General features: G+C 47.6%; 1 protein-coding gene across 2 annotated transcripts in view; it reads right to left on the reverse strand.

The window, feature by feature from the left end:
• Nucleotides 1-503: 503 nt before the first annotated feature.
• Nucleotides 504-26250, reverse strand: part of CDRT4 (CMT1A duplicated region transcript 4) — a 28721-nt gene continuing 2974 nt past the window's right edge. The window contains exons 2-3 of one of the 2 annotated variants that reach the window (XM_038757487.1): nt 24351-24445; nt 504-1036 (exon numbers count right to left, since the gene is read on the reverse strand). In XM_038757487.1, coding sequence (XP_038613415.1) covers nt 630-1036; nt 24351-24445 — 502 coding nt within the window. In that variant the 3' untranslated portion in view covers nt 504-629. Of the gene's footprint in view, nt 1037-24350; nt 24449-26250 lie in introns of both variants that reach the window. The other variant, XM_038757486.1, reaches the window with a different exon arrangement.

The following is a 26250-nucleotide window of genomic DNA, read 5'->3' on the forward strand; positions in this document are numbered from 1 at the left end:
CATAGAGCAGTAAGCAGAGGGAATGAGAAGCTCACCAGATGGGGGAATATCCTTTTGAGCCTCTCTAACCTCTGGCTGGATTCGCCTACTGCTGGACAGACTTCAGGTGTCAAACAAATGTCTAGAAAAGGAACCTAGAGAAGCAGTGTGGCCTAGTGGAAAGATCACAGACCTGGAAGCCAGAGGACCTGGGTTCTAATCCCAACTCCACCACCTGTCTGCTTTGGGACCTGGGCGAAGTCACCTCACTTCTCTGTGCCTCAGTTTCCTCAACTGTAAAACAGGTGTTCAATACCATTTCCCCCTCTTCTTAAGATTGAGAGCCCCATGTGGAACCGGGATTGTGTCTGACCTGATTAACTTGCATGTACCTCAGCACTCGGAAAAGTGTTTGATAGGTAGCAAGCACTTAACAAGTAAAATGATAATAATAATAATAACAATATTAACATCAATATGCTGAGGCAGAACCGACTCTTTGTGACGAGCTATACAGTCCCTGTGGTTTTGATCCTTTCCTGTTACGACTCTGACCCAAAATGAGTCTGGGGTGTCCGGTAGAGCCTTTTAAAGGAATGTTGAAAGAAATTTCACGGGGAACAGCACTGGTGACCCAAACAGAGGGAAAGTCATTCTTCAAGCATCAACTGCTGATACTTCCTTTCCTCTCCCTCCTTGTGCCCGGTTTGGGAGCCAAAGGGAAGTATCCGGAGTGGGGGTTTCCGCGAGAAAATGACCTTATATCCTGACGCCGAAGGGCCCTGGGCTGAATCTGGGGCCAGCTCCTGGCCCCGGGGCATGGCTGCTGAATTCTGAGGGCTGAGCGCTGACTGGGGTGGCCCCTCACTCTCTACTTGCTGCCCTTCTTGGGCGATGTCAGCCGGGCCGCCCGTCTTGGGGCTTTCCAGTTCCAGAGGTGAGAGTTGGAGGAATCCCCTCACCATCGGAGACACGTAGGTGGTATAGGCTGACCAGGACTTGTGGCGATGGATCAGGTGGGCGGGCAACCCCAGGTTTACGGAGAGGGAATTCGGGTCTGTGGAAACATGGAAGGACGGTGGGCACTGTTAACAGACAGGGCGGGTAAGAGGCTCAACGGTGGGCTAGTACCCAGACTCCGTGCTAGCCCTTAGTGCAGTGCTCTGCTCATGATAAGTGCTCAATAAATACGACTGCATGAATATTCTCAGCATACCCAGGGGGTACGCCCTGTGAGCCAAGCACAGGGAAAAAACACACAGATGAGAATTAAACAGGGTCTCCGACACCCACAAGTCCTCACAAACGAAGAATAAGGGTGGGGGACAGAAAGAGGAGATAAGCAATGGACACCTAAAAGAAAATGAAATGATAAAAATACAAATACATAAAAGACACAATGATAAATTCAGTAAGAGTCATAAAGTACTGTGGTAAAAAAAGAACAGAGTTACAGATCCTATGAGGCCCAGAGGCCAGTGTCACAACAGTTACAACCACAAACACAACCTCAGCCCAACAGCACTTGTGTCCATATCTGTAATTTATCTATTTATATTAATGTTCTATCTCCCCCTCTAGGCTGTAAGCTCCTTGTGGGCAGGGAATGTGTCTGTTATAGTGTTATAATGTAATATAATTGCATTATTATTATCAGTAATAGTACTAGTTCAGGTAGTAATAATAGTAGTTGTAATAGTTATAACAGTAGTATTAGACCTCCTGGTTCCTAGAGCTGAGCTCTCCCTCCTTACTCAATAGTATGGCTTTCCTCTCCCTCTAGACTATAAGCTCACTGTGGCCAGGAACACAGCTACCAATTCTGTTATGTTGTCCTTTCCCAAGTGCTTACTACAATGCTCTGCACACCGTAAGTGCTCAATAAATACGACTGATTTTTTAAGGATCCTTAAATTCTCCCTCCATTGATTGATTGATTTCTTGCCTGGCAACACTCCTAGCCAGGGAGATCATTTAGTACAGTGCTCTGCACGCAAAAAGCGCTCAATAAATACGAATGAATGAATGAATGAATCCTTGGTCTCTAACCTAAAAAGGGAGATGGGTCTTCCTGGAGGAATCATTTAGTCAGTCAGGCAGTCACGCAGTCATATATATTACGCACTTACTGTGTGCAGAGCACTGTACTAAGTGCTTGGGAGAATACAATCTAACAATATAATAGACACATTCCCTTCCCACAACAAGCTTACAGTCTATAGGGGGAGACTGACATTAATAGGAATAAATAAATGCTTCCTGGAAGTAAGCAAACGTCCTCACCATCACTTGAGCCAGCGTGGGTTTAACCTCCAGGGCAGCGGGGAAATGCAAGCACTATGAAAGCACTGTGAGCAGGGAATGTGTCAGTTATTGCTATATTGTACTCTCCCCAGTGCTTAGTACAGTGTCCTGTACATATTAAGTGCTCAACAAATAAGACTGAATGAATGACTGTATATGAGTGAGCTGTATTCCCCAGCAAAATCCAGTTCAAAGATACTCCCTTGGAGGGCAGGAAGAGGGGTGGAGGTTTGATTCCTTCCAGCTCCAGTGACACCCCCCACCCCCACCCCCCCAGGAATTCCTGGAGGGATAGAGAAGGGGCAGAAGATGAGAGGAAAGGCCCTGCTGCAGGAAAGATCCTGCTCTAGTGAGCAGAGGAAGCCATGGAGTTGCCAACGGGCAGGGAAATGTTTAATTGTTTAATGCTGATCTGAAAGATAAAGCTCTTTGGACCCTTTCACCTGAAAGGGTCAGGGAAGGGCTGGATTGGTACATACTACAGAGTTGGTAGACACACTCCCTGCCCCAAATTATCTTACCATCTAAAGGGGGAGACAGACATTAATATAAAGAAATAAAGAAAAATAGTGGATGCGTACATAATAATGATGACATTTATTAAGTGCTTACTATGTGCAAAGCACTGTTCAAAGAGCTAGAGGGATACAAGGTGATCAGGTTGTCCCACGTGGGGCTCACAGTCTTCATCCCCATTTTACAGATGAGGGAACTGAGGCCCAGAGAAGTTAAGTGACTTGCCCAAAGTCACACAGCTGACAATTGGCAGAGCCGAGATTTGAACTCATGACTTCTGACTCCAAAGCCCGTGCTCTTTCCACTGAGCACACTGCTGAGCACTTACTATGTTCCAGGCACTGTTCTAAACGCTGGGATTGATACAAGCAGTGTGTAACTGAGAAGCAGCGTGGTTTAGGGGAAAGAGCCCGGGCTTGGGAGTCAGAGGTTGTGGGTTCTAATCTCGTCTCCTCTTCTTGTCAGCTGTGTGACTTTGGGCAAGTCACTTCACGAAATGCTGTGGGCTGGCTGATTATGAAGTCCCCAGAGAGGTACAGAGAGTACAAGCTTAGAGTTGATTCAGAAAGGAGAGGGAGTGGGGGAAAGAGGGCTTACCCAGATTAATTGAAGCAGAATTTCCCCTTCTCAGGGTAAAGAGCCACTCTAGATTTTACAAAAGAACAATTCCCATTTCTCTAGATCACCACCTCTGAGTCTAGGATAAATATTGACAGCCATAACTTGGTCACACCCTCATTAAATTCACTGAGGAACTAACTTCTGACCTCTCTCAGGAAAACAGATCCAAGGGGACAGCTCATAGCTAATATCTGAAAGGCGCTTGCCAGATAATTATGGTTGCCATACGAGCTTAATGCCGGGCCCTTTTTTTCACCACCGTATGCTGTCCCTCAGTGAAGCGTAACTACTTTAATCTACAACTATTTCAGAGCAAGGCACAAGCAATTGGTACATTATATAACTCCGTCAGCTTTGCACTTAGATTCACACCCTCCCTCAACCCCATAGCACTTACATGCATATCCACAATTTAATTATTTATATTATCATCATCATCATCAATCGTATTTATTGAGCGCTTACTATGTGCAGAGCACTGTACAAAGCGCTTGGGAAGTACAAATTGGCAACACATAGAGACAGTCCCTACCCAACAGTGGGCTCACAGTCTAGAAGGGGGAGTCAGACAACAAAACCAAACAATTAATGTTACAATTAATATTAATGTCTGCCTCCCCCGCTAGACGGTAAGCTCGTTGTGGGCAGGGAAGGTGTCTACCAACCCTGTAGCATTGCACTCTCCCAAGAGTGCAGTACAGTGCTTTGCACGCAGAAAGTGCTCAATAAATCCAATGGATTGACAGATAGCATTCAGCTGCACGTCTTCTGCTTATAGGGAGAGAATTCCACTGTGTGCCTTTCTGGATCGCAGCATTTCCAACTGGCCCCTGAGAATGTTTGGAATCTGGAGTGGGTTAGAGTTGTATTTTTAAGCCCCAAAGGCAGCGTGGTTGAGTTGGCTGACGAAAGGACAGGAACCAAAGAGATCCCACGTCTGGATTGGGGGAACAGGGAAGCCACTGACTGATGGTGGGAGGGGGAAATGTTCCTTTTCTTGATCCTAGAGAGGCAGAGAATTCTGGGGGCAGAGGGCATTATAGGCTACTGTATGGGCCCGAATGTGAATGCGGACAGCACAACTTCTCGGCCGCTTTAAATTTCTCGGTCTTAGCGGTACGCAACTTGGCCACAGGAAGACAAAGCAGGGGAGAGCACCCTGAGCCGAACAGAAGCACCTGTAAAATCCCCGTTTCCATGTTTTTAAACACAATTTCTGCCTGAGGATAGGCCAGAAATGCCATCATTATTACCTGTATATATGTATATATGTTTGTACGTATTTATTACTCTATTTTATTTGTACATATTTATTCTATTTATTTTATTTTGTTAATATGTTTTGTTGTCTGACTCCCCCTTCTAGACTGTGAGCCCACTGTTGGGTAGGGACCGTCTCTATATGCTGCTAACTTGTACTTCCCAAGCACTTAGTACAGTGCTCTGCACACAGTAAGCGCTCAATAAATACGACTGAATGAATGTTTGTGCATATTTATTACTCTATTTTATTCGTGCATATTTAGTCTATTTATTTTATTTTGCTTATATGTTTTGTTGTCTGTCTCCCCCTTCTAGACTGTGAGCCCACTGTTGGGTAGGGACTGTCTCTATATGTTGCCAACTTGTACTTCCCAAGCGCTTAGTACAGTGCTCTGCACACAGTAAGCGCTCAATAAATACGATTGAATGAATGAATGAATCTGATTGCCCAGTCGAGCAGTAACCCTTGAGACAATCAAATCAACTTCACCCCTCAGCCTTTGTTTTCCACCTTTCAATCAATCAATCAATCGTATTTATCAAGTACCTACTCTGTGCAGAACATTGAAAACACGTATTTATCAAGTACCTACTCTGTGCAGAACATTGAAAACACGAATAATAGACAACAATAGAGTTGGTAGATATGACCCCTGCCTTCTAGGATCTTGCAATCTAGGGGGAGTGTTAAGTGCTAGGGATAGGATAAGATGCAATCACTAAATGGAAAGATAATAATGATAATATAATGATATTGACAATAACTATGTTTTTTGTTAAGTGCTCTATCCATTAGACTATCCTCCCCAAGTCTACCCAAACACAGGACCCAAATTTGCTATCTTAGCTGTGTTGAGGACTCGATACCGATAAAAGCACCTGAACAGAGCATCTTAGTAGAAGCAAACAGTGCTTGGCACATAGTAAGCACTTAACAAATGCCATCATTATTACATGGCCCAGTCGATAGACCATGGGCCTGGGATTCAGAAGGATCTGGGTTCTAATTCTGCACCTGCCACTTGTCTGCTGTGTGACCTCGGGCAAGTCATTTCATTTCTCTGTGCCTCAGTTACCTCATCTGTAAAATGAGGATTAAGACTGTGAGCCCCACGGGAGACGTGGACTGTGTCCAAGTCAATTAAGTCGTAACCACCGCAGTGCTTAATAGAGCACCTGTCACACAGTAAGCGCTTAACAAATATCACAATTGTTATTAAGTATTATTATCATTATCTGGACGGACCCTTTTAGAACCACCTCTGGCTCGCCACTGTTCCTTGACCATAGGATCGGCCACAGATCTGGTGAAGAAACAGACCCAACCCCGGCTGGATCCCTTCCCGGGCTGCGGGGATCGGTATTTCAGGAAACTTTGAGCTAGCTATTCCCTTGGAACGGATGACTCAGGAAATGAAGCTAATCGTGACAAAGCCAATCCTCAGAGCCAATCTGGAAGATGGATCCTGCCGGGATCCAAGAACGTGGCCCTGAAGACTCCTGTCTCCCCTCACTCGGGTCCCTCAGCGGTGGGAAGGCAGAAGAGACAGGTCATCGGGAGCAAGTCTTAAGTGTGTGACGTCTCTCTCTTTCGGAAAATCAAGGTCAGAGCCTTCTGAAAGTCCAACAGAAAACTCAGGTCCAAATGGCACCTAAATTCTCGCCCCTTCTGCAATAATGATGGCAGACCTTGACTTCCTGTCATTCTCTCCTTCATGGATCCAAGCTTCGTATTCTCGCGGATGTAATGAAATCATATCCCTACCCTTTTCTCCAACCACTCAACGCACTGTATTTAATGAGCACTTTTTGCATGCAGAGCACTGTATTAAGCACTTGGGAAAATACAACAGAGTATAGACATGGCTCCCTGACCCCTCCTGGCCCCTGTTTGGCCCAGGACTAAGACCAAACCTGAAGAAGGAAGAAGGGACAGGGCTCAATTGGTCAGAGAAGTGCTCTGTCCCTGGTCCCTCACGGAGAAGCATGGCATAGTGGACAGAGCACATGCCTGGGAGTCAGAAGGTAGTGGGTTCGAATCCCAGCTCTGCCACTTCGCTGTGTGGTTTTGGGTAAGTCACTTCACTTCTCCTTGACTCAGTTACCTCATCTGTAAAACGGGGATTGAGACCGTGAGCCCCATGTGGGACAGGGACTGTGTCCAACCCAATTTGCTTGTATCCATCCCAGCGCTTAGTACAGTGCCCGGCACATAGTAAGTGCTTAGCAAATACCACTATTATCATTAGAAGGGGCTTTATGGAGATGGGGCAGTAGGGGGATGGATCACCATGAAGATGAGGCTCCATGGGGATGGGTCATCAGGGAGATAGGTTGCCATGGAGATGGATGAAGCTCCATAAAAGAGGGACTAGAAGGGAAGGAAGGTCTCCAACACATTCTCCGGAATGGAGAGAAGAAGTAATAATAATAATTATGATGATGTTTGTTAAGTGCTTATCCTGTGCCAAGCACTTTTCTAAGCCCTGAGGTAGATACAAGGTAATCAAGGTGTCCCATAGTCTTAATCCCCAGGAGGTAACTGAGGCACAGAGAAGTTAAGCGGCTTACCCAAGGTCACACAGCAGATGAATGGAGTAGCCGGGATCAGAACCCACATTCTCTGACTCCCAAGCCCGTGCTCTTTCCACTAAGCCACACTGCTTCTCTAGTAAACCCAGTCTGTCACAGATGCTTCAAAAGCCACGGTGCCCCATCACCATGGCAACCTATCTCCCTGGTGACCATCTCCTCTCCCCAGTGGAAAACTGGCCAGTTTAAGTACTTTTACCCCTTTCCCACAGGGAGCCTTTCGGGTGTAATGTCATCATCCACCCCAGTGAGCCCCAACACTGCCCAGAACTGACGATAATTCCACTGAGGGGAAATTGAACTTTATCCTGGGAAAGGGGAAGAAGGAAGGGAGAAATGTGGGGAAACCAATCAGATTTGGTCAAAGGAAAGAGAAATCTCAGTTGAAATCATTAAACTCAGGTTTTCCACCCTTTCTCTTTCTCGCAAAAAGAAACACCCACTGCTCTTTCCTCTTCCCTGAGCGGTCTGAGGACCCCACAGTAATCCTGCATTCACCCTTCTTTCAGCGTACGGTTTCCAATTGAACCACCTTAGAGTCTCTGTTCTGGGTGGGGACTGAATCTCCATAATGCTAATAAAAACAACAATAATAATAGTTCTATTCATTAAGCGCTTATAACGTGCCAAGCACTGTTCAAAGCACTGGGAGAGATATAAAATAATCAGGTCCCTCATGGGGCTCACAGTCTAAGTAGGAGGATAGAACAGGTATGATGATGATGGTATTTATTAAGCACTTACAATGTACCAAGCACTGTTCTAAGCGCTGGGAGAGATATAAGGTAATCAAGTTGTCACACTTGGGGCTCACAGTCTTTAATCCCCATTTTACGGATGAGGTAACTGATAAAAGTTAAGTCACTTGCCCAAAGTCACACAGCTGACAAGTGGCGGAGCCAGGATTAGAACCCACGACCTCTGACTCCTATGCCCGGGCTCTTTCCTCTGAGCCACGCTGCTTCTCCAGAGACTGGAAAGGAGAAGCAGAGGAAGGTGCTTTGGGAGCCTTGCTGGTAAAGCCTGGATCATTGCTTTTGGTTTCCCCCGGAATCCCTACCGTCACAATCCTCCGCTTGCTGCTTTCAGGGGAGGCAGCTTTTCCCTCTCTTGGAAATGGGGATGCAGCTCTGAGAATTCCCACTCTCTTCCACAATCGGTCCCCAGTGCTAGCAGGCCAGAGGAAAGGTGACCCATAAAAGCTGGAGGATGATAAAAGCTCAGGACCTGGAGGGGTCTGGGCCTCTCTGGGCGTACCAAGTGGAATGGGAGAGGAAAGTTGGAATGATGATGATGATGATGGTATTTGTTAAGCGCTTACTATGTGCAAAGCACTGTTCTAAGCGCTGGGGAGGTTACAAGGTGATCAGGTTGTCCCACGGGGGGGCTCACAGTCTTCATCCCCATTTTACAGGTAATAATAATAATAATAATAATAATGGTATTTGTTAAGCGCTTACTATGTGCAAAGCACTGTTCTAAGCGCTGGGGAGGTTACAAGGTGATCAGGTTGTCCCACGGGGGGTGGGGGCGCTCCCAGTCTTCATCCCCATTTTACAGATGAGGCCACTGAGGCCCAGAGAAGTGAAGTGACTGTGTGCCCTCTCCCTGTGGGGACAGGACTTGGGCCTAGCATGCTGGCCTGGAAAAGAGCCTCTGTGGCCCTTCCCCAAACATTACCTTCTCACTGTACCTTGATCTCATCTATGTAATATGTAATAATGTAATAATGGCATTTGTTAAGTGCTTACTATGTGCAAAGCACTGTTCTAAGCGCTGGGGGGGGGATACAAGGTGATCAGGTTGTCCCACGTGAGGCTCACAATCTTAATCCCCATTTTACAGATGAGGGAACTGAGGCTCAGAGAAGTTAAGTTGCCCAAGGTCACACAGCAGACATGTGGCAGAGCTGGGATTCGAACCCATGACCTCTGACTCCCAAGCCCAGGCTCTTTCCACTGAGCCACACTGCTTTTCTAGCCACGCTGCTTCTCTGATCTATCTCACCCTCCTCTGGCAAGGAAAACCCTCCTCGTATCGCCAGACAATTACTCTCCCCTCCTTCAAAGCCTGATTAAGCGTACGTCTCCTCTAACAGGCCTTCCCTTACTAAGCCCCATTTTCCTCTTCCATTCCCTTCTGCACTGCACTGGCTTGCTCCCTTTCTTCATTCCCCCTCCCAGCCCCACAGCACTGATGTCCATATCTGTCATTTATTTATTTATATTAATATCTGTGTCCCCCTGTACGCTTGTTGTGGGAAGAGAATGCGTCTGTTATATTGTTACAATGTGCTCTTTCAAGAGCTTAGTAAAGTGCTCGTCACACAGTAAGCACTCAATAAATATGACTGAGTCACTGATTGCCTGACCACCATTTCTGGCTCATCCTGAGTGTCCATCCAGCCCAGAGTTGTTTCCAACAGTGGAACCAAAATGCCTGCAGAGCCATAAAATGTCTGCCCTTCTGAAAACCCATCCTCACAGCTCAGTATGGACCATGGGACTTCCCTAATTTTTCCCCTCTGCCTCTCTAAGTTTCCCCCACTAGATATGTAAGCTCCTTGAGGGCAGAAATCATGTCTACCAACTTAACTGTACTTTCCCAAGTGCTTAGTATAGAGCTCTTCACACGGTAAGTACACAATAAATACCACCGATTAATTCATTCCCTCTAGTGACCCATTTCAGACCATTCGCCTGGGAATTTATCCAAACCCTCTTGAACTTGCCGATATTTTCAGCTGCACAGCTTCCTGTGGTAATGAGTTCCACATGCTCCCCGCCATCTGGGGAAAGAAATGTTTTCTTGTGTTTGTTTGGAATCAGCTACTTTTACACTCCAGTGGGTACCCTCTCCTCCGGGTAGCGTGGGGATGTAGAGAACAATTTTGTATTGGAAAGAGCCCAGGCCCGGGAGTCGAAAGACCTGGGTTCTACTCCTGGCTCCCCCATTTGCCTGCTGTGTGATCTTGGACGGGTCGCTTAGCTTCTTTTGTCCTCAGATTCCTCATCTGAAAATGGGGATTCAATTCCTGCTCTTGCTCCTACTTAGACTGTGAGCCCCTTGAGAGACAGGGACTGTGCCCAACCTGATTATCTTGTATTTACCCCAGCGCTTAGTACAATGCTTGGCGCAAAGTAAATGTTCTAACAGTTATTATTATTTGCACAAAGTAAATGTTCTAACAGTTATTTTTATTATTAACATTGTATTCTCCCTCCATTTTCATCAGGAGTCTGTCCACTTCAGTCATCTCTCCTCTCTATCCCTTGCCAAACAGCATAGCACCAACTTTCCCTCACTGTCCTCTCATTTATCAATCGATCCCAGTCTCTCATGGATCAGTCAGTCGGTGGTATGTTTTTGAGCACTTACTGTGTGCAGAACCCATACTAAGCTCTTACCACATACCACGAAACTGGTCAGCCTGTTCCTTGCCCACAAGGACCTTAAGATCTAGGTGGGGAGACAGGCATTAAAATAAATCATGACTATGTACATAAGCACTGTGTGGGGTTGAGGGAGGGGTAACTATCAAGTGGTCCGATTATCTTGCATCTACCCCGTCATTTAGTACAGTGCTTGGCCCAAAGAAAGCTCTTAAAATATAACAATATTCTTATTGTCGTTATCACTATGCCCCCCCAGCTGTCTGTTTCCAGGGCATTGAGGATGCCAGCGTACTTCTCTACCAGCACCCATAGGGCTGGCTATATGATCACTTTATAATAATAATAATATTGATGATGGCATTTATTAAGCACTTACTATGTGTAAAGCACTGTTCTAAGCACTGGGGAGGTTACGAGGTGATCAGGTTGTCCCACTGGGGGCTCACAGTCTTAATCCCCATTTTACAGATGAGGTAACTGAGGCCCAGAGAAGTTAAGTGACTTGCCCAAAGTCACACAGCTGACAGTTGGCGGAGCCAGGATTTGAACCCATGACCTCTGATTCCAAAGCCTGTGCTCTTTCCACTGAGCCACGCTGCTTCTCCTGACAGCTTTCTCAGCCCTGAGGCCCAAATCAGAGGAGAGGGAAGGAGCTAAAGAGCCTGAAGACCTCGGTTCTGATCCAACCTATCCCACAAGTACTACTCTAGGCCTCTCTACCTCAGTTTCCTCATATGGAAAAATGGGCATTGTGTTTCTGCCACACATTGGCCGTCAGGTTTGTCCAGCAGCCCGAAGTTCTCCAAGTACCAAAGAAACGGCAAACACAATCCGTGGGATGGGTCCTTAAAGCATCAGGGAAAAATGGCATGATAGTATTAACTCCCTCTCCAACACCACGCACAAGAACACAACCATTTCTTCCAACATGGCGGTGGGCTTCACTCCGGAATTAGGGATAATTCCTTAGCATTCTATCCAAAAAGTCGGATTGGGCATTCGGGCCAAAGGGATAGAATTGCTGTTGCCCGTGGTGCCCCCCTCTGGGCCTTCTAGGGTCCAGGGAGCGGACTGGTCGGAGAAGTCCCCAACTTCCAGACTGCCCAGCAAACCCGGGAGGGGCTTGTTTGTCTGAAAATCGCAGGCGAATAGTTGACATTAAGGCCGAAGACAGACTCTGCGTGGGATTGTTAGAATTTCCTTCAAACCCAACACAAAGGCCCCGTTTTACTTCCTCCGTAAATGCAATGCAAAATGGAGGTCCTCACACAGACGTGGTATTGATGGCGAGGGTAGGGGATGTGGAATTTAGGTGGATTTTTTTTTTGTCCCCCCCCCGGGACACACAATGGCCCACTTTCCAACTGGACAGACTGCTACTTGTGATTGCATGTTGATTCCTTCGTCCTCTTTCCTTCGCCATCTCTCTCTCCCTAATGTTTCAGATCTTGTTAAATCTGGCCTCCCTGGGCCAACTAAGTCTAGAAACAGGTCACAGTCATTGTAGAACTATTCAGCTTAAACGTGGAACTGTCATTGCCAGCTCAGACAGGTGGCCCATTTGCCTTTGACAGTAGCACCAGATCAGCTCCTAAAACCATGTCACGTTATCCTCTGCCCACATGTTGTAATTAGGAAGTTGGATGAGATGCTGGCCATTTCTTCATTATAATAATAATGATGATGTTTTTAAAGAGCTTATTACGTGCCAAACACTGCATTAAACACTAGGGTAGATACAAGATGATCAAGTCAGACACAGGCCTTGTCCTGCATGGGGCTGGCAATCTATAAGGAAGAGAGAACGGATATTGTCATCCCCATTTTACAGAGAGGAAATAGAGGCACAGAGAAATGAAGTGACTTGCCCAAGTCACACAGCAGACAAGTGGCAAATCAGATCTGGGAATCAGAACCCAGGTCTCTGTCTCCCAGGCCTGAGCTCTTTCCACTAGGCCTTCTAGATTTATCCTCTATTGTATTATTCCCCAGTACCTGGTACAGTGCCTTACACACAGTTGGCGCTTAGTAGATATCACTGAATAAATGGATTGAATGGATAGAGAAGCAGCATGTTGTAGTGGATAGAGTACAGCCCTGGGAGTCAGAAGGGCCTGGGTTCTAATCCCGGCTCCTCCACTTGTCTGCGGTGTGACCTTGGACGAGTCACTTCACTTCTTTCTGCCTCAGTTACCTTATCTGTAAACTGGGATGGAGACTGGGAGCACTATGTGGGACAGGGACTGTATCCAACTGGATTATCTTGAATCTAGCCCAGCGCTTAGTTCAGTGCCTGGTATACAGTAAGCGCTTAACAAAGACCACAATTATTATTATTAATTCTAGGTTGAGCGTTTCGATGCCTAAACGACGTTTCCTAGCTGGCCACCTCTAGCTCTTTCCCTGGGCCAAACCAAAATGGGGGGAGGAGGGAGATGAGGGGAGGAGAGAGTTGGGAGTGAGGGGCGGCAGCAACTGTACAGAGCTGGGCAGTGGGGTTCCAGGCCCTCAGGAGCCTGTTGGGTGAGCAGCTAGAGGGGGAGGGTCTTGTCCCACAGGGCCACCTTCTCCAGAGGTAACCAGCCCTCAATTTGGCACTCCATCTAACTTCCATTCTTCCCTCCTGGTTCCCATTCTCCTCCAGGGAACTATTAGGTCTCCATCCCATCCATCCCACCCATATTCTCCCCTAAGGGAACTGGGCACAGAGACCCTTTTCACCCCTGTTTATCCTCCTCTGCACTCTGTTTCCCGTCTGTTTCCGCCTCTGCCCTCAGACCACTCCTCCTGTATTTTTGGCCCAAGAGGAAACAACACAAAGATTCGGCGGAGGCTCTTGAGTTCTTATCTTGAGGGGGGCACAGACAGCGAAACAAGGGTTGCTTCATAAACCCTTTGTCTCCAATCGAGACATCCAAAGTTCCCCTCCGAAGGACAGGCAAGGAGGCCATCACAGTTCTACTCCAGCCCAGGAAGATTCTGACTTTTGGCTTTTTCTACCAAGCCACTGCTCTGAAACCATGCAGTGCTGTCTGGGAGAAAATGTGGTGTGGAGAGGACAAGCTTATCTCTCTGGGCAGCATATCCCGTGAGCAAGGGAGGAGGGAGGAGAGGAAGAGAAGATTGGGCTGTCGGAAACTGGCGTAGGATCGGCTATACCCTGGTGTCCTTCCCCCTCGATGCCAGGGGAGGATGCCAGCTTATCCCCATTCCTCAATGGGAGCCCACTGCCAGCAGGCCTGGCATGATTCTAGCCTACAGACATGCAGGTGAGAAGCTGGCAAAACTTGGGCTCAAGTGGATCACCCAAACTCTCCTTGGAAGCAAGAGTAGCAGCAGTGGCGACCTCCCTGACCCTCTGTTTCCCACTCCTCAAATAGTAATAACAAAAATAACAACAATTGGGGTCCTCATTAACTGGTGCCAAGGACTCAGCCTAAGCCATGGGATAGATACAAGCAGCGTGGCTCAGTGGAAGGAGGACGGGCTTTGGAGTCAGAGGTCAGGGGTTCAAATCCCGCCTCTGCCAATTGTCAGCTGTGTGACTTTGGGCAAGTCACTTCATTTCTCTGTGCTTCAGTTACCTCGTCTGCAAAATAGGGGTTAAGACTGTGAACCCTCCGTTGGACAACCTGATCACCTTGTAACCTCCCCAGTGCTTAGAACAGTGCTTTGCACATAGTAAGCACTTAATAAATGCCATCATCATTATTATTATTATTACACAATACAATCAGATCAGGCACAGTCCCTGTCCCACACAGCACTCACAGTCTAAGGGGGAAGGAGAACGGTTGTTAAATCCCAATTTAATCCCCAAAGCCGAGGGACGGGATAGGGATCCTCTCCAGAGCCCCCGACTCTCCTCAGGTTGGGAACCGTGAAGACCAGTGACCCCGTATAGGCTCCCCAAGTTGACGGACACACCCAGGAACCGCGTCCGTCCAAGAAAGACGCAATCCGTTTTGGTTTCTTCCAACTCCAACTCAGACAACCCCACCCTCCTGCAAGATGAGGCCGGGGACAGATTCTGAACGAGGAACCAGAGGCCGACGCCAGGAGATGAGGTCAGTAGACCTCGGATTCAGTTTCCTGAACCATAGGAAGGATTCTTCCCAGGAGACAAGTGTGCATCCCGAGGAAGACTTGCTCACTTTCTCTCCCTTTGTAGGGTCCAAGAGAAGATTCCTGCACCACAGCACACTGAGTCCTGTCGGGAAGAGAGGGCAAAGGGAACCAGTGGATGAGAGGCAGCCAGAACAGAAGGCGACAAAGGGGAAATAAAAGAGCTCTGCAGAGCAGGGGCTATCAGTTATTATCAATTAACTGTATTTGTTAAGCATTTACTGTGTGCAGAGCAATGAACTAAGCATCTGGGAGAGTATAACACAACTGTTATTGAATTGTATTTCCTAAGCGCTTAGTACAGTGCTCTGCACACCATAAATGCTCAATATATACAATTGAATGAATGAATGAACAGAGTTAGGAGTCACATTCCCTGCCTGCAACGAGCTTACAGTCTAGATGTTAATACCAATAAATAATTTATAATAAATACTGTACAGATACGTACATATGTGCTGTGGGGTTGAGGGTGGGGCAAGTACCAAAGGTCCAAAGTTCATAGATCCAAGAGTGTAGATGAAGCAGAAAGGAAAGGGAGCAGGGAAAAGAGGGCTTAATCAGGGAAGGCCTCTTGGAGGAGGAGTGATCTTATTAAGACTTTGAAGGTGGGGAGGACGGTGGCCTGGCGTATATGGAGGGGAATGGAGTTCCAGGCCAGAGAGAGTATCAGAGAGAGGAAACGGGGTCAGTGTCAAGAAAGCACTTAGTACAGTGCTCTGCACACAGTAAGTGCTCAATAAATACGATTGAATGAATTAAGGCATAGTGAGCAATTATTACAATAGCAATAGGCAAAAAAGCACGGTAGTAAAAACAGGGCTAGTGCCTTGAAACCCAATTCAGTCACAGCCACTGGCCCAAAGGAGGCTTACAATCTAAATAGGGGATGATAGACACATAAAACTTTGAGAAACTATCAACCAATCAATCCATGGATTGATTGATTAATTGGAAAGCTCAGCTTGGGCAATGTGGCTCACCCCAGAATCAGGGAGAGGCATCAGAGCCATTATTCTGCCCCCGGCCCCGGCCCAGAGCAAGCAATACTTGCTCTGCAGTGGTGAAACAGCCTGAATTAGGTGGTTTCTGAGGGCTGAGATGCTGACCAAAGGGCTTCTGTCTGGAGCAGACACTGTCCACCTGACCACCTGACAGGGACGTCTAACCAATTTTTTTTAATGGTATTTGTTAAGTGCTTACAATGGGCACTAAACTAAATGATGGGGTGAATACAAGCACGGGTTAGCCAAAGTTCCTGTCCCACAAAGGGCTCATGGTCTCAACCCCCATTTTACAGATGAGGTAACTGAGGCACAGAGAAGTGAAGTGACAGAAGGCAAGTTCACGGGCTTTAGAGTCAGAGGTCGTGGGTTCAAATCCCAGCTCTGTCAATTGTCGGCTGTGTGACTCTGGGCAAGTCACTTCACTTCTCTGGGCCTCAGTTACTTCATCTGTAAAATGGGGATTAAGACTGTGAGCCCGCTGTGGGACAACCTGATTACTTTGTAACCTCCCCAGCACTTAGAACAGTGCTTTGAACGTAGTAAGTGCTTAATAAATGCTAAAAAAAAAGAGTTTTAGAGCAGGGATTAGAACCCAGGTCCTCTGACTACCAGACTCTTTCCACTAGACCACACTACCTTCCTCATGATTTGGGTCAGGTTCCACACGGGCTGAAGAGGGGAGAAATGTGGTCTTCCCGGGAGAATGTGGGCAGGAATGTCTGCAGGGCGTCTACGAGGTTTGATCCAAGCTCCGGGAGGAGCTCAGTGCCTCTGAGCCAGGGCCAGGCCAGGGATTTGGGATCCTCAAAGCTCCCTGTCCTGGTTGATTTGACTCGAATAGATCCTGCTTGCGTGGACTCATATTTGAAGCTACTGCTGAGCCAGAACTGAGGCTGGCAGCTCCCGGCTTTGCTGATCGGAACATCTCTATTTTCGCCCTATTTCACTTCCTTTGTCTCTGCTGAGCTGTTATCCTATGACAAGCCAATCCTCACACTCCTCTCCTCCAAAGCCAACCTACCCTCTGTACCTCGATCAAGTCTGTCTCGCTACCTACCGCTGCCCCACATCCTCCCTCTGCCCTGGAATTCCCTCCCACGCCATATCCGACAGTCAATAATAATAATAATAATAATAATAATAATAATAATAACCATGGGGAAGCGCTGACTTTGTGCTAGGCTAAGCTCTGGGTGGAAATGTGAGCAAATCAGATTGGACACGGTCCCTGTCCCACATTGGGCTCAAGTCTTAATCCCCATTTTACAGATGAGGTAACCGAGGCACAGAGAAGTAAAGTGACTTGCCCAGGTGCCAGAATGGGGATTAAAATTCATGACATTCTTACTCCCAGACCTGTGCTCTATCCACTAGGCAACGCTACTTTTCCCACCTTCAAAGCCCTCCTAAAATCACATCTCCTCCAAGAGGCCTTCCCTGACTAACCCCTCATTTCCTTCATCCTCAACATCACCTATGCACTTCTAGCTACACTCCTTAAGCATTTGCTATTCTTCCCACCCTCAGATTCACACTCTGCCCCTTATCTGTAGTGTATTTTAGTATCTTCCCCCCTCTCTAGACTGAAAGCTTCTTGGGAGCAGGGAATGTTTCTACCAACTCTGTTGTATTGTACTCTCCCAAGCGCTTAGTAGGGTGCTCTGCACACAGCAAGAGCTCAGTACATATCACTGATAGATTGGCTGATGGAGTGATTACCCCTGAAGAAGCACCCACGTCTGCCTCTGACCTGGAACGCCCTCCCTCCTCATATCTGACAGACAATGACTCTCCCCCGTTTCAAAGCCTTTATGAAGGCCTATCTCCTCCAGGAGGCCTTCCCTGATCACGCCTCTTTTCCTCTTCTCCCACCCCCTTCTTGGTCACCCTGACTTGCTCCCTTTAGTCATTCTCTGTCCCAGCACTTCTGTCATATCTGTAATTGATTGATTTATATGAATGTCCATCTCCCCCTCTAGAGTGTAAGCTTATTGTGGGCAGGGAATGTATCTGCTTATTGTTGTCTTGTACTCTCCCAAGTGTTCAGTCGAGTGCTCCTCACACAGTAAGCGCTCAATAAATACGATTGAGTGAATGAAAAATGCTTAACACCTGACCTGGCCTACCTGATGCCTTCCTCTTCCACTTTAGAATGGTTCCAAAGCAGTAAAGCAGAGAAGCAGTGAAAACCAACGTCAATCTTCGGGCAAGGCTGGTTCTCTCTGCCCAGCCTTGTCTAGAAGAGTTCGGCCTCATTCCCTACCAGAAGGGCTGAGCCACACAGGCTGTACTAGAGGCTCCAGGAAACCCTGCCAAGAGCAATGAAAATACTTGCGCTCAACTTGTGCAGCCCTCAAGAATGTTCCAAAGCATTTTTACAACTCCGTTCACAGGGCACACGCGTGAGTCACGTATCTTGCCAGCCCCGTGCCCTCTCTGGTCCTGTTCCTCTGCAGGCTCAGGGACATAAATCGGCCCCTTCTCAATCAATCAAGTAAGAGTATTTATTGAGAACTTAAGGTGGGTGGGGCACCGTGCTAAATGCTTGAGAGAGTACACTAGAGTCAGTCGGTCAGTCAACCACATTTATTGAATGCTTACTGTGCAGAGCATTCCTTCATTCAATCATATTCATTGAGCGCTTACTGTGTGCAGAGCACTGCAGTAAGCACTTGGGAGAGTACGATATAATAATAAAACAGACACATTCCTGGCCCACAACAGGCTCACAGTCTAGAGGGGAAGACAGACATTGATATAAATAAGTATAATTACAGATATTAGAGTTAATAGACATGCTCCCTGCTCTCGAGAAACTTTCAATTTAGCCAGGGAGGCAGACATTAAAATAAATTACAGGTCAGGTAAATAACCAAGTACAAAGACACGCGGATAAGTGCCACAGAGAGGAGAGGGTGAGATCAATCAATCGATAGCATTTATTGAGCGTTTACTGTGTGCAGAGCATTATGCCAAGTGCTTGGGAGAGTATGCTATAACAGAGTTAGTAGACACGTTCCCTGCCCAAAATGAGCTTACAGTCTAGAGGGGGTGAAATCTAAGGGCTTATAGTACAAGGATTCAGTGCAGAGGGGGAAGTAGGTTGGAGGATATGATAATAATAATGATAATGATAATATTAATAATAATAATATGAGAGATTACTCAGGGAAGACTTCCTGGAGATGTGACTTTAGAAGGGCTTTTGCCACGGTTCCATCCGGAACCCGAGGCACGGATGTGCCCAACCTGTGGCCTTACATGGACGTAAAACCTACCCAGCCTTAGAGAAGCAGCGTTGCCTAGTGAATAATGTATGGGCCTGAGTGTGAATAAAGTGAAAGTGGAACAGAGATGGCCAGGCCCCAGCTGTGAAATAGGTTTTCGCGGTCGGTAATAGATGCGGTGTCTTCACATTCTGGGTTGGGCCCCTGGGTTTGGCTTTGTCAACCGAATGTTTCACTGAGCAGGGTTCGGGGAGAGTTAAACAGAGCCACCCCTTCCCGCAGGAGGTCGTGCAGTTAGAATCCACAGCGGGGCTAAGGGAGATCTGGATAAATTCACGAGGTGTCCCTCAGGGGTGATGATGAAGAAAGTTGGATTTGGAGAGGGAAAGTGAAGGGCATGAGGAGGTTTGAGAAAGTTTAAACAGATCCACTGAGATATATCGTGTATCTATCTCAGTGCTTAGTACAGTGCTTGGCAAAAACAAAGTGCTTAACAGAAGCCACAGTTATTATTGTAATTTGTGTATGTAGCAGTATATTGTTTAGTTATATTTATGTCTGTCTTACCCTCCAGACTGTATTCACTCATTCAATCATTTATTAAGTGTTTACTGTGTGTAGAGCACCCTACTAAGTGCTGGGGAGAGTACAATATAACAATAAACAGACACATTCCCTGCCCATAAGCTTACAGTCTAGAAGGGGAGACGGACATTAATATAAATACATTACAGATATTTACATAAGTGCTGTGTGGCTGAGAACGGGGATGAATAAAGGGGGAGGAGGTAAACTCACCGTGGGCAGCGACCTTGTCTACCACTGTTGTATTGTTCTTTCCCAATCAAAGAATCATATTTATTGAGTGCTTACTTTGGGCAGGGCACTGTACTGAGCGCTTGGGAGAGTATGACACAACAATACAACAGACACGTTCCCTGTCCATAAGCTTACAGTCTAGAGCATGTAGTTCAGTGCTCTGCATATAGTAAGCGCTCAATAAATACCATTGATTGATTGATTGATGAACAAAACCCACGATTATTACCATTACCATTATTAGGAAAAAGTGATTTTAAGAATGTGACACCTGGGGTGTTCCAGCCTTAACCATGAGGGTGTAGATAGGCAAGAGAACTACTGCCATCTGACTCTGCCTCCATCTGGAACCAATGTCAGACAGAATTCTGGGCTCAATCTTTTCTGCTTATGCAACTTCCTGGGGTAACGAATTCCATGAACTGACCACTCCCTGCAGGAAAAAGCTGTTCCTTCTGTTTGTTTTGAAGCTTCAAGCTTACTGGGTTCCCTCATCCTGATACTTTGGGATTTGGTGCGCAAAAGTTCCATGTTCTCCTTGCCTACTCTTTTTGCCTGTGAAAGTCAATTGATTTAAGTATAGAGCACCGACTATGTGCAGAGCACTGCACTAAGCCCTTGGAAGAGTACAGTGTAACAGAGTTGGTAGACATATTCCCTTCCCATAGTGAACTTACAGTCTAGAGGGGGAGGAAGATATTAATAGAAATAAATAAATGATCAATATGGAAATAAGTGCTACGGGGCTGAGGAGGGGTGAATAAAGGGTGGAAACCAAGGGCAAGAACAGTGCAGAAGGAAGTGGAAGAAGAGGATTCTGTCAGAGAAGAGTCAACCAAACACTCGTCGTTTAATCAAGGACATTTATTGAGCACTTACTGTGTCCACAGATCCTGTCCATTTAGGGTCAGGTTCCAGCTCAGAGTCACCCCTCAACGGGAAATATTCAGGGGAAATGCCCGAGATGTCATTGTGGCTTTAGAGCTTGTTGTGGGCAGCTTGTCAGTGGGTATTTGTATTCTTCCAAGTGCTTAGTACAGTGCTCTGCATAGGGAGAGCTTGATAAATGCCACCGATGGATTGATTTATAGAAAAACACAGTAAGTCACAGCTTTGCCCCTGAGCTGGCTCCCTCTTCTCCACCAGTCACTGCTCTGCCTAGAAGGACTTCCCTGGAGCCCCAAGGGTGGTCAGTTTATAGGCCGGCAACTCCAGAAGCCAAGACCAAAATCAAGGGCTTCCCTCTGCGCAATGCAGAGAATACACCCAAGTGTCAATCCCCCAGGGCCAGAGAGAAGAGACAGAAATTTCCTGTGGAAATTTCCTCCCGTGGAGTCGGGGAGGGGGAGGCAGTCAACAATCATAATAATAATAATATAATAACTATGGTATTTGTTAAGCGCTTACTATATGCCAAGCACTGTTCTAAGCACTGTGGCAGATACAAGGTAATCAGGTTGGACACAGTCCCTGTCCTACATGAGGCTCACACTCTTAATCCCGATTTTACAGATGAGGAAACTGAGGCATAGAGAAGTTCAGTGCCTTGCCCAAGGTCACACAGCAGACAAGTGGCGGAGCTGGGATTAGAATCCATGACCTCCGACTCCCTAGCCTGCGATCTTTCCACTAGACCGTTGATGCTCTCTCTCCTCTCCACTGCTCCCCCAGACAGACCCTGGGGTAAACCTGGCCCCCAGACCCCACGCCAGGCCAGGCGAGGGTGCTTGCTGGTTTTGGCCAGCTAGAGGGGCCAGGTGGGTATGGGGGGGTCCCAATCTCCCATCCCTGATCTGAGCTGAAATCCAGGGATGGGAGACCCCAAGACTGAAAGCTTTTCTCTTCCTCTGCTAGAGAGGCAGTGACTGATCCAGAAATCTGGAAGGGTTTAGCACCACATGGACTCAGGCACAGGAAATATGGCTGAGAATAAACACCAGGGCTTGTCCCCGTCACTCGTCAGAAACGCGGAGTAAACCAGGTCTGAGCTCAGCAACTTTGGTTCTGGAGAGCAGTTCCCTCTCTCTCTTTCTCCCCCTCTCTCTATCTCCAGCTATCTCTCTCTTCCCCCTGCTCTCTGCATCTACATTTCTCTCCCTTTCTCTAGTTGGTCTCTCTCATCTCCATCTGTCTCCCCTCTCAGTCAGTCTCTCTCTCATATCTTTCTCCCCTTCTTTTAGTTCTCCCTCTCTCCCAATCTCCCCTCTCTGGCTCTCTTTTTCTCTCCCATCTCTTTCCCTCTCCTTCAGTCTCTCTCCTCTTCTGTCAGTCGCTTTCCCTCTTCTGCCTCCCTGCCTCCCGGTCTTTATTTCCCAATCTGTCTCACTCTCAACCCCTTTCTGTTGGTCTTTGTCTCTCCCCTCTGTCTCTCTCTCAGTCTCTGTCAGTCTCTCTCTCTCTCTCTCTCTCTCTCTCTCTCTCTCAAACACACACATACACATTAACAAAGACTCAGTGCTCCACCCTCTTGGCCAGGCCTGTGGAAACCCTTTTCCTCATGTGTCACCCAGTTAAGGAAAGCAGATGGAATGTTGTCCAATTCTCAGGGCTTTCCATTCCCCCAGGAGCCCGATGGATCGTCCAGACCCCCTGTGCTTCCCAAATGACAAGGTTGGAGGGGCAGGGGAGAGCAGCCAACTGGTGGTTGAACGATATGGCCCCGTCAGGGACAGCACCCTCGGGTATCGAGGAGCCCAGGTTGAAATCTGCCCTCTGAAAGCAGCTCCCCAGAGATTGGCAGTGCCCTGCCAAAACTCTGCGATCCCTTGGGGCAGATAGCCAGGAGAGAATCCTGGAAACATAGTCGGGAATGTCTTTGAGGGAACAGCTTTTCCAGTGATTAATTCTCAGCTCTCTTTCTCTCTCCTTCCTACTTCTCCACTCTCTTCTCCCACTACACTGCAACTTGCAGTCCTGCTTCTTCTCAAGATAATCACTCACCATGCCTCATCCTCACCATTCCCGTTCCCATCCTTCTGCTCCCATCCCCATCTTGCCCAAGAACTCCCTTCCCCTTCATATCTGGCTGGTCACTACTCTCTCCACTTACAAAGCCCTCCTGAGATCACGTCTTCTCCAGGAAGCCTTGCCTGAGGAAGCTCTTCTCTCCCCACTTCATAATAATCATCATAATAATTGTGATAATTGTGGTTAAGTTCTCAGTATGTGCCAAGCACTGGGGTAGACACAAGTTAATCAGGCTGGACATAGAAACCGTCCCACATGGGGCTCACAATCAAAGTAAGAAGGAGGACAGGAATTGAATCCTCATTTTACTGACGAAGAAACAGGCATAGGGCAGTGAAATCCAGCTGCTTTCCATAACTGGGTGACACATGGGGGAAAAGATTTCCATAGGCCTGGCCAAGAGGGCGGAGCATTGTGTGTGTGTGTGTGTGTGTGTGTGTGTGTGAGAGAGAGAGAGAGAGAGAGAGAGAGAGAGAGAGAGAGAGAGACGCAGAGACCAAGAGAGGCTGAAGGGAGAGAGAGACTGAGGGGAGAGACAAAGACCAGAGCAGGCACTTGGCAGGGCTGAAAATAGAACCCAAGCTCATGCTCTTTCCACTAAGCTATACTACTTATATCCATCCTCCCAACGGCAAATAAGCAATTATGGGCATAGCTTATATATTCTATTTCCCTCCTACGGAGAATGTATTTTAATGTCGGTCTCCCATCTTAGACTGTAAACTACTTGATAGAATAAATTGCATATTCTGACTCTATCATACTCTCCCAAGTGTCTATAACAATAATCTGCACAAAATAAGCTCTCAATAAATAATATCTATTGATTGGTTTGTACGGATTAAGTGCTCAAAAAATGCTACAGCTTAATTGATGGATCGATTGACAGCCCTGGGAGTTCCGAGACTTCTAATTGCTCTGCCACAGCCATCTCCCTTCCTGACAACTCTCTACTTTCTTAGTCTAACAGGGCGCAGCATACACTGATAAATGTACCCTAGTGAAGAGTGACTTGGTCTAGAAAATAAACACAGATGAGTAAATGAACTGGAAAAGACTGGGAAGAAGTGCAAGTTTTGAAAGAAAGGATACAGTTTTCAATAGGGTTGGCACTGCAGTAGGAGAGGAAGGAAGAGAGAAATAAGGATAAGAATAATAATAATTGTGACACTTGTTAAGCGCTTACTAAGTGCTGTTTCAAGCGCTGAGGTGGATACAGGCAAATCGGGTTGGACACAGTCCCTGTCCCATGTGGGGCTCACAGTCTTAATCCCCTGAGGGATTAAGCTGAGGGAACAGAGAAGTGAAGTGATTTACCCAAGTGCTCACAGCAAAGTGCTCTGCACATAGTAAGCGCTCAATAAATATGACTGAATGAAGTGGCAGAGCCAGGATTAGAAGTCAGGTCCTTCTGACTCCCAAGCCTGTGCTCTTTTCTCCGGGCGATGCTGCTTCTCTGAAGAGGAAGGGCGGGAGGGACAAGTAGAGAGGGGAAGGAAGTGGTTTTGGTCCTTTGGCCCTGGGCCATTACTTACCCCAGCTGCTGCAAGTCACGTGGTCACTAAGCAAGGACTGGCGTCCTGGACCATTCCATCGAAAGTACAGCAACAAGCTCTCGTTGCCACTGCTGCCGCTGGGGGTGAATGGGGAAAGATGTTCGATTAACCCCTCACGACTTCCCCAGCCGAGAGAATAATATTAATAATAACGATTTTGGTATTTGTTAAGCACTTACTATGTGGAAAGCACTGTTCTAAGCGCTGGGGAGGATACAAGGTGATCAGGTGGTCCCATGTGGGGCTCACAATCTTAATCCCCATTTTACAGATGAGATAACTGAGGCCCAGAGAAGTGAAGTGACTTGCCCAAAGTCACACAGCTGACAAGCAGCAGAGGCGGAATTTGAACCCATGACCTCTGACTCCCAAGCCCGGGCTCTTGCCACTGAGCCACGGTGACTGCTGTGGTTCGATCGATCAGTCATTCGGTGGTATTTATTGAGCACTCACTGTGTGCACAGCACTGTACTAAGTGCTTGGGAGAGTACAATATAACGGAGTCGGCAGACAGTGGTGTTTACGGAGCACTTACTGTGGGAGAGCACTGTTCTAGAGAAGCAGCGTGGCTCAATGGAGAGAGCCCGGGTTTTGGAGTCAGAGGTCATGGGTTCAAATCCTGGCTCTGCCACTTGTCAGCTGTGTGACTTAGGGCAAGTCACTTCACTTCTCTGGGCCTCAGAGACCTCATCTGTAAAAGGGGGATTAAGACTGTGAGCCCCCCGTGGGACAACCTGATCACCTTGTAACCTTCCCAGCGATTGGAACAGTGCTTTGCACATAGTAAGTGCTTAATAAATGCCGTCATTATTATTACTCTCTAGGGGTCATAGCTGTGGGAGTCAGGGAGGTAGAAGATAAGAGTCCCCTCTCTGTAGGGCAGAAGGATGGGAGAGGAGTGTCCTCTCTGTGTGGCAGGGGGATGGAAGGTGGGAATGCCCTCTATGTGGGGCAGAAGGATGGAAGATGAATTCCCCCTTCTGCGGTGCAGAGACGTATGGGAGATTAGTCCCCTCTGTGTGGGGCAGAGGGATGGGAGATAAGAGTGTCCTTTCTGTGGGACTTAGGTATCCTATCCCCCAGCCCCTCCATCAAGGAGGCCTCGGCGGGACTTACAGGGCCTCGAATTTGATCGGCAAAATGGCCTCCAGGGGTGGGCAGGGAGCCAGCCAGCTTAGGTATTCGGCCGCCTGAAAGCGAGTGATGTCACGGAGGCTGGCAGCGGGAACAGACTGCCATTCAGACGATCACAATGCTAACAGCATGTGTTTTCTCCATCTCCCCTGGCCCGGAGCCAGGCCGATACAAGAAACGACCCAGCCCAAGTTCTCGTCCTCGACCTCCCACAGGGCTCGCCTGGCCTTCACTTGCTGGCACCGCTTCCAGGTGGTGGGTTTTTGCCCCTCTCCAGTTCCCACTGTAGTGGGCAGAAAATTTCACATTAGGCAGAAGTATCAGCTGGAGTTCTTTCACAACCGCCGGACAGGGAGGTTCTCTGGACTGATGGGGAAAAGGAGGGCTTTGAGGACCCCTGAGTAGTAACAGCCCCCTACCTGTCCCCTCTATGGGCCACAGGGATGGGAGATGAGTGCCCTCTCTGCGTGGCAAAGGGATGGGAGATGAAGTGCCTTCTCTTCGGGGCAGAAGAATGGGAGATAATAGTGCCCTCTCTGTGGGACTGAAGGATGAATCCACTTTTTAGGGAGCACTCATAGGGGTGTGAGATAAGAGGCTCTTTCTGTGTGCCAGGGGGTTGGAAGATAAAAGTATCCTCTCTGTGGGGCAGAGGGTGGGGAATTATGAGTCCCGTCCAAAGGGAGCATAGAAATGAGAAGCAGCGTGGCTTAGTGGAAAGAGTCCAGGGTTGGGAGTCAGAAGT

The sequence above is a fragment of the Tachyglossus aculeatus genome, chromosome 15, assembly GCF_015852505.1.
Source record: "Tachyglossus aculeatus isolate mTacAcu1 chromosome 15, mTacAcu1.pri, whole genome shotgun sequence".
Taxonomy (NCBI): Eukaryota; Metazoa; Chordata; class Mammalia; order Monotremata; family Tachyglossidae; genus Tachyglossus; species Tachyglossus aculeatus.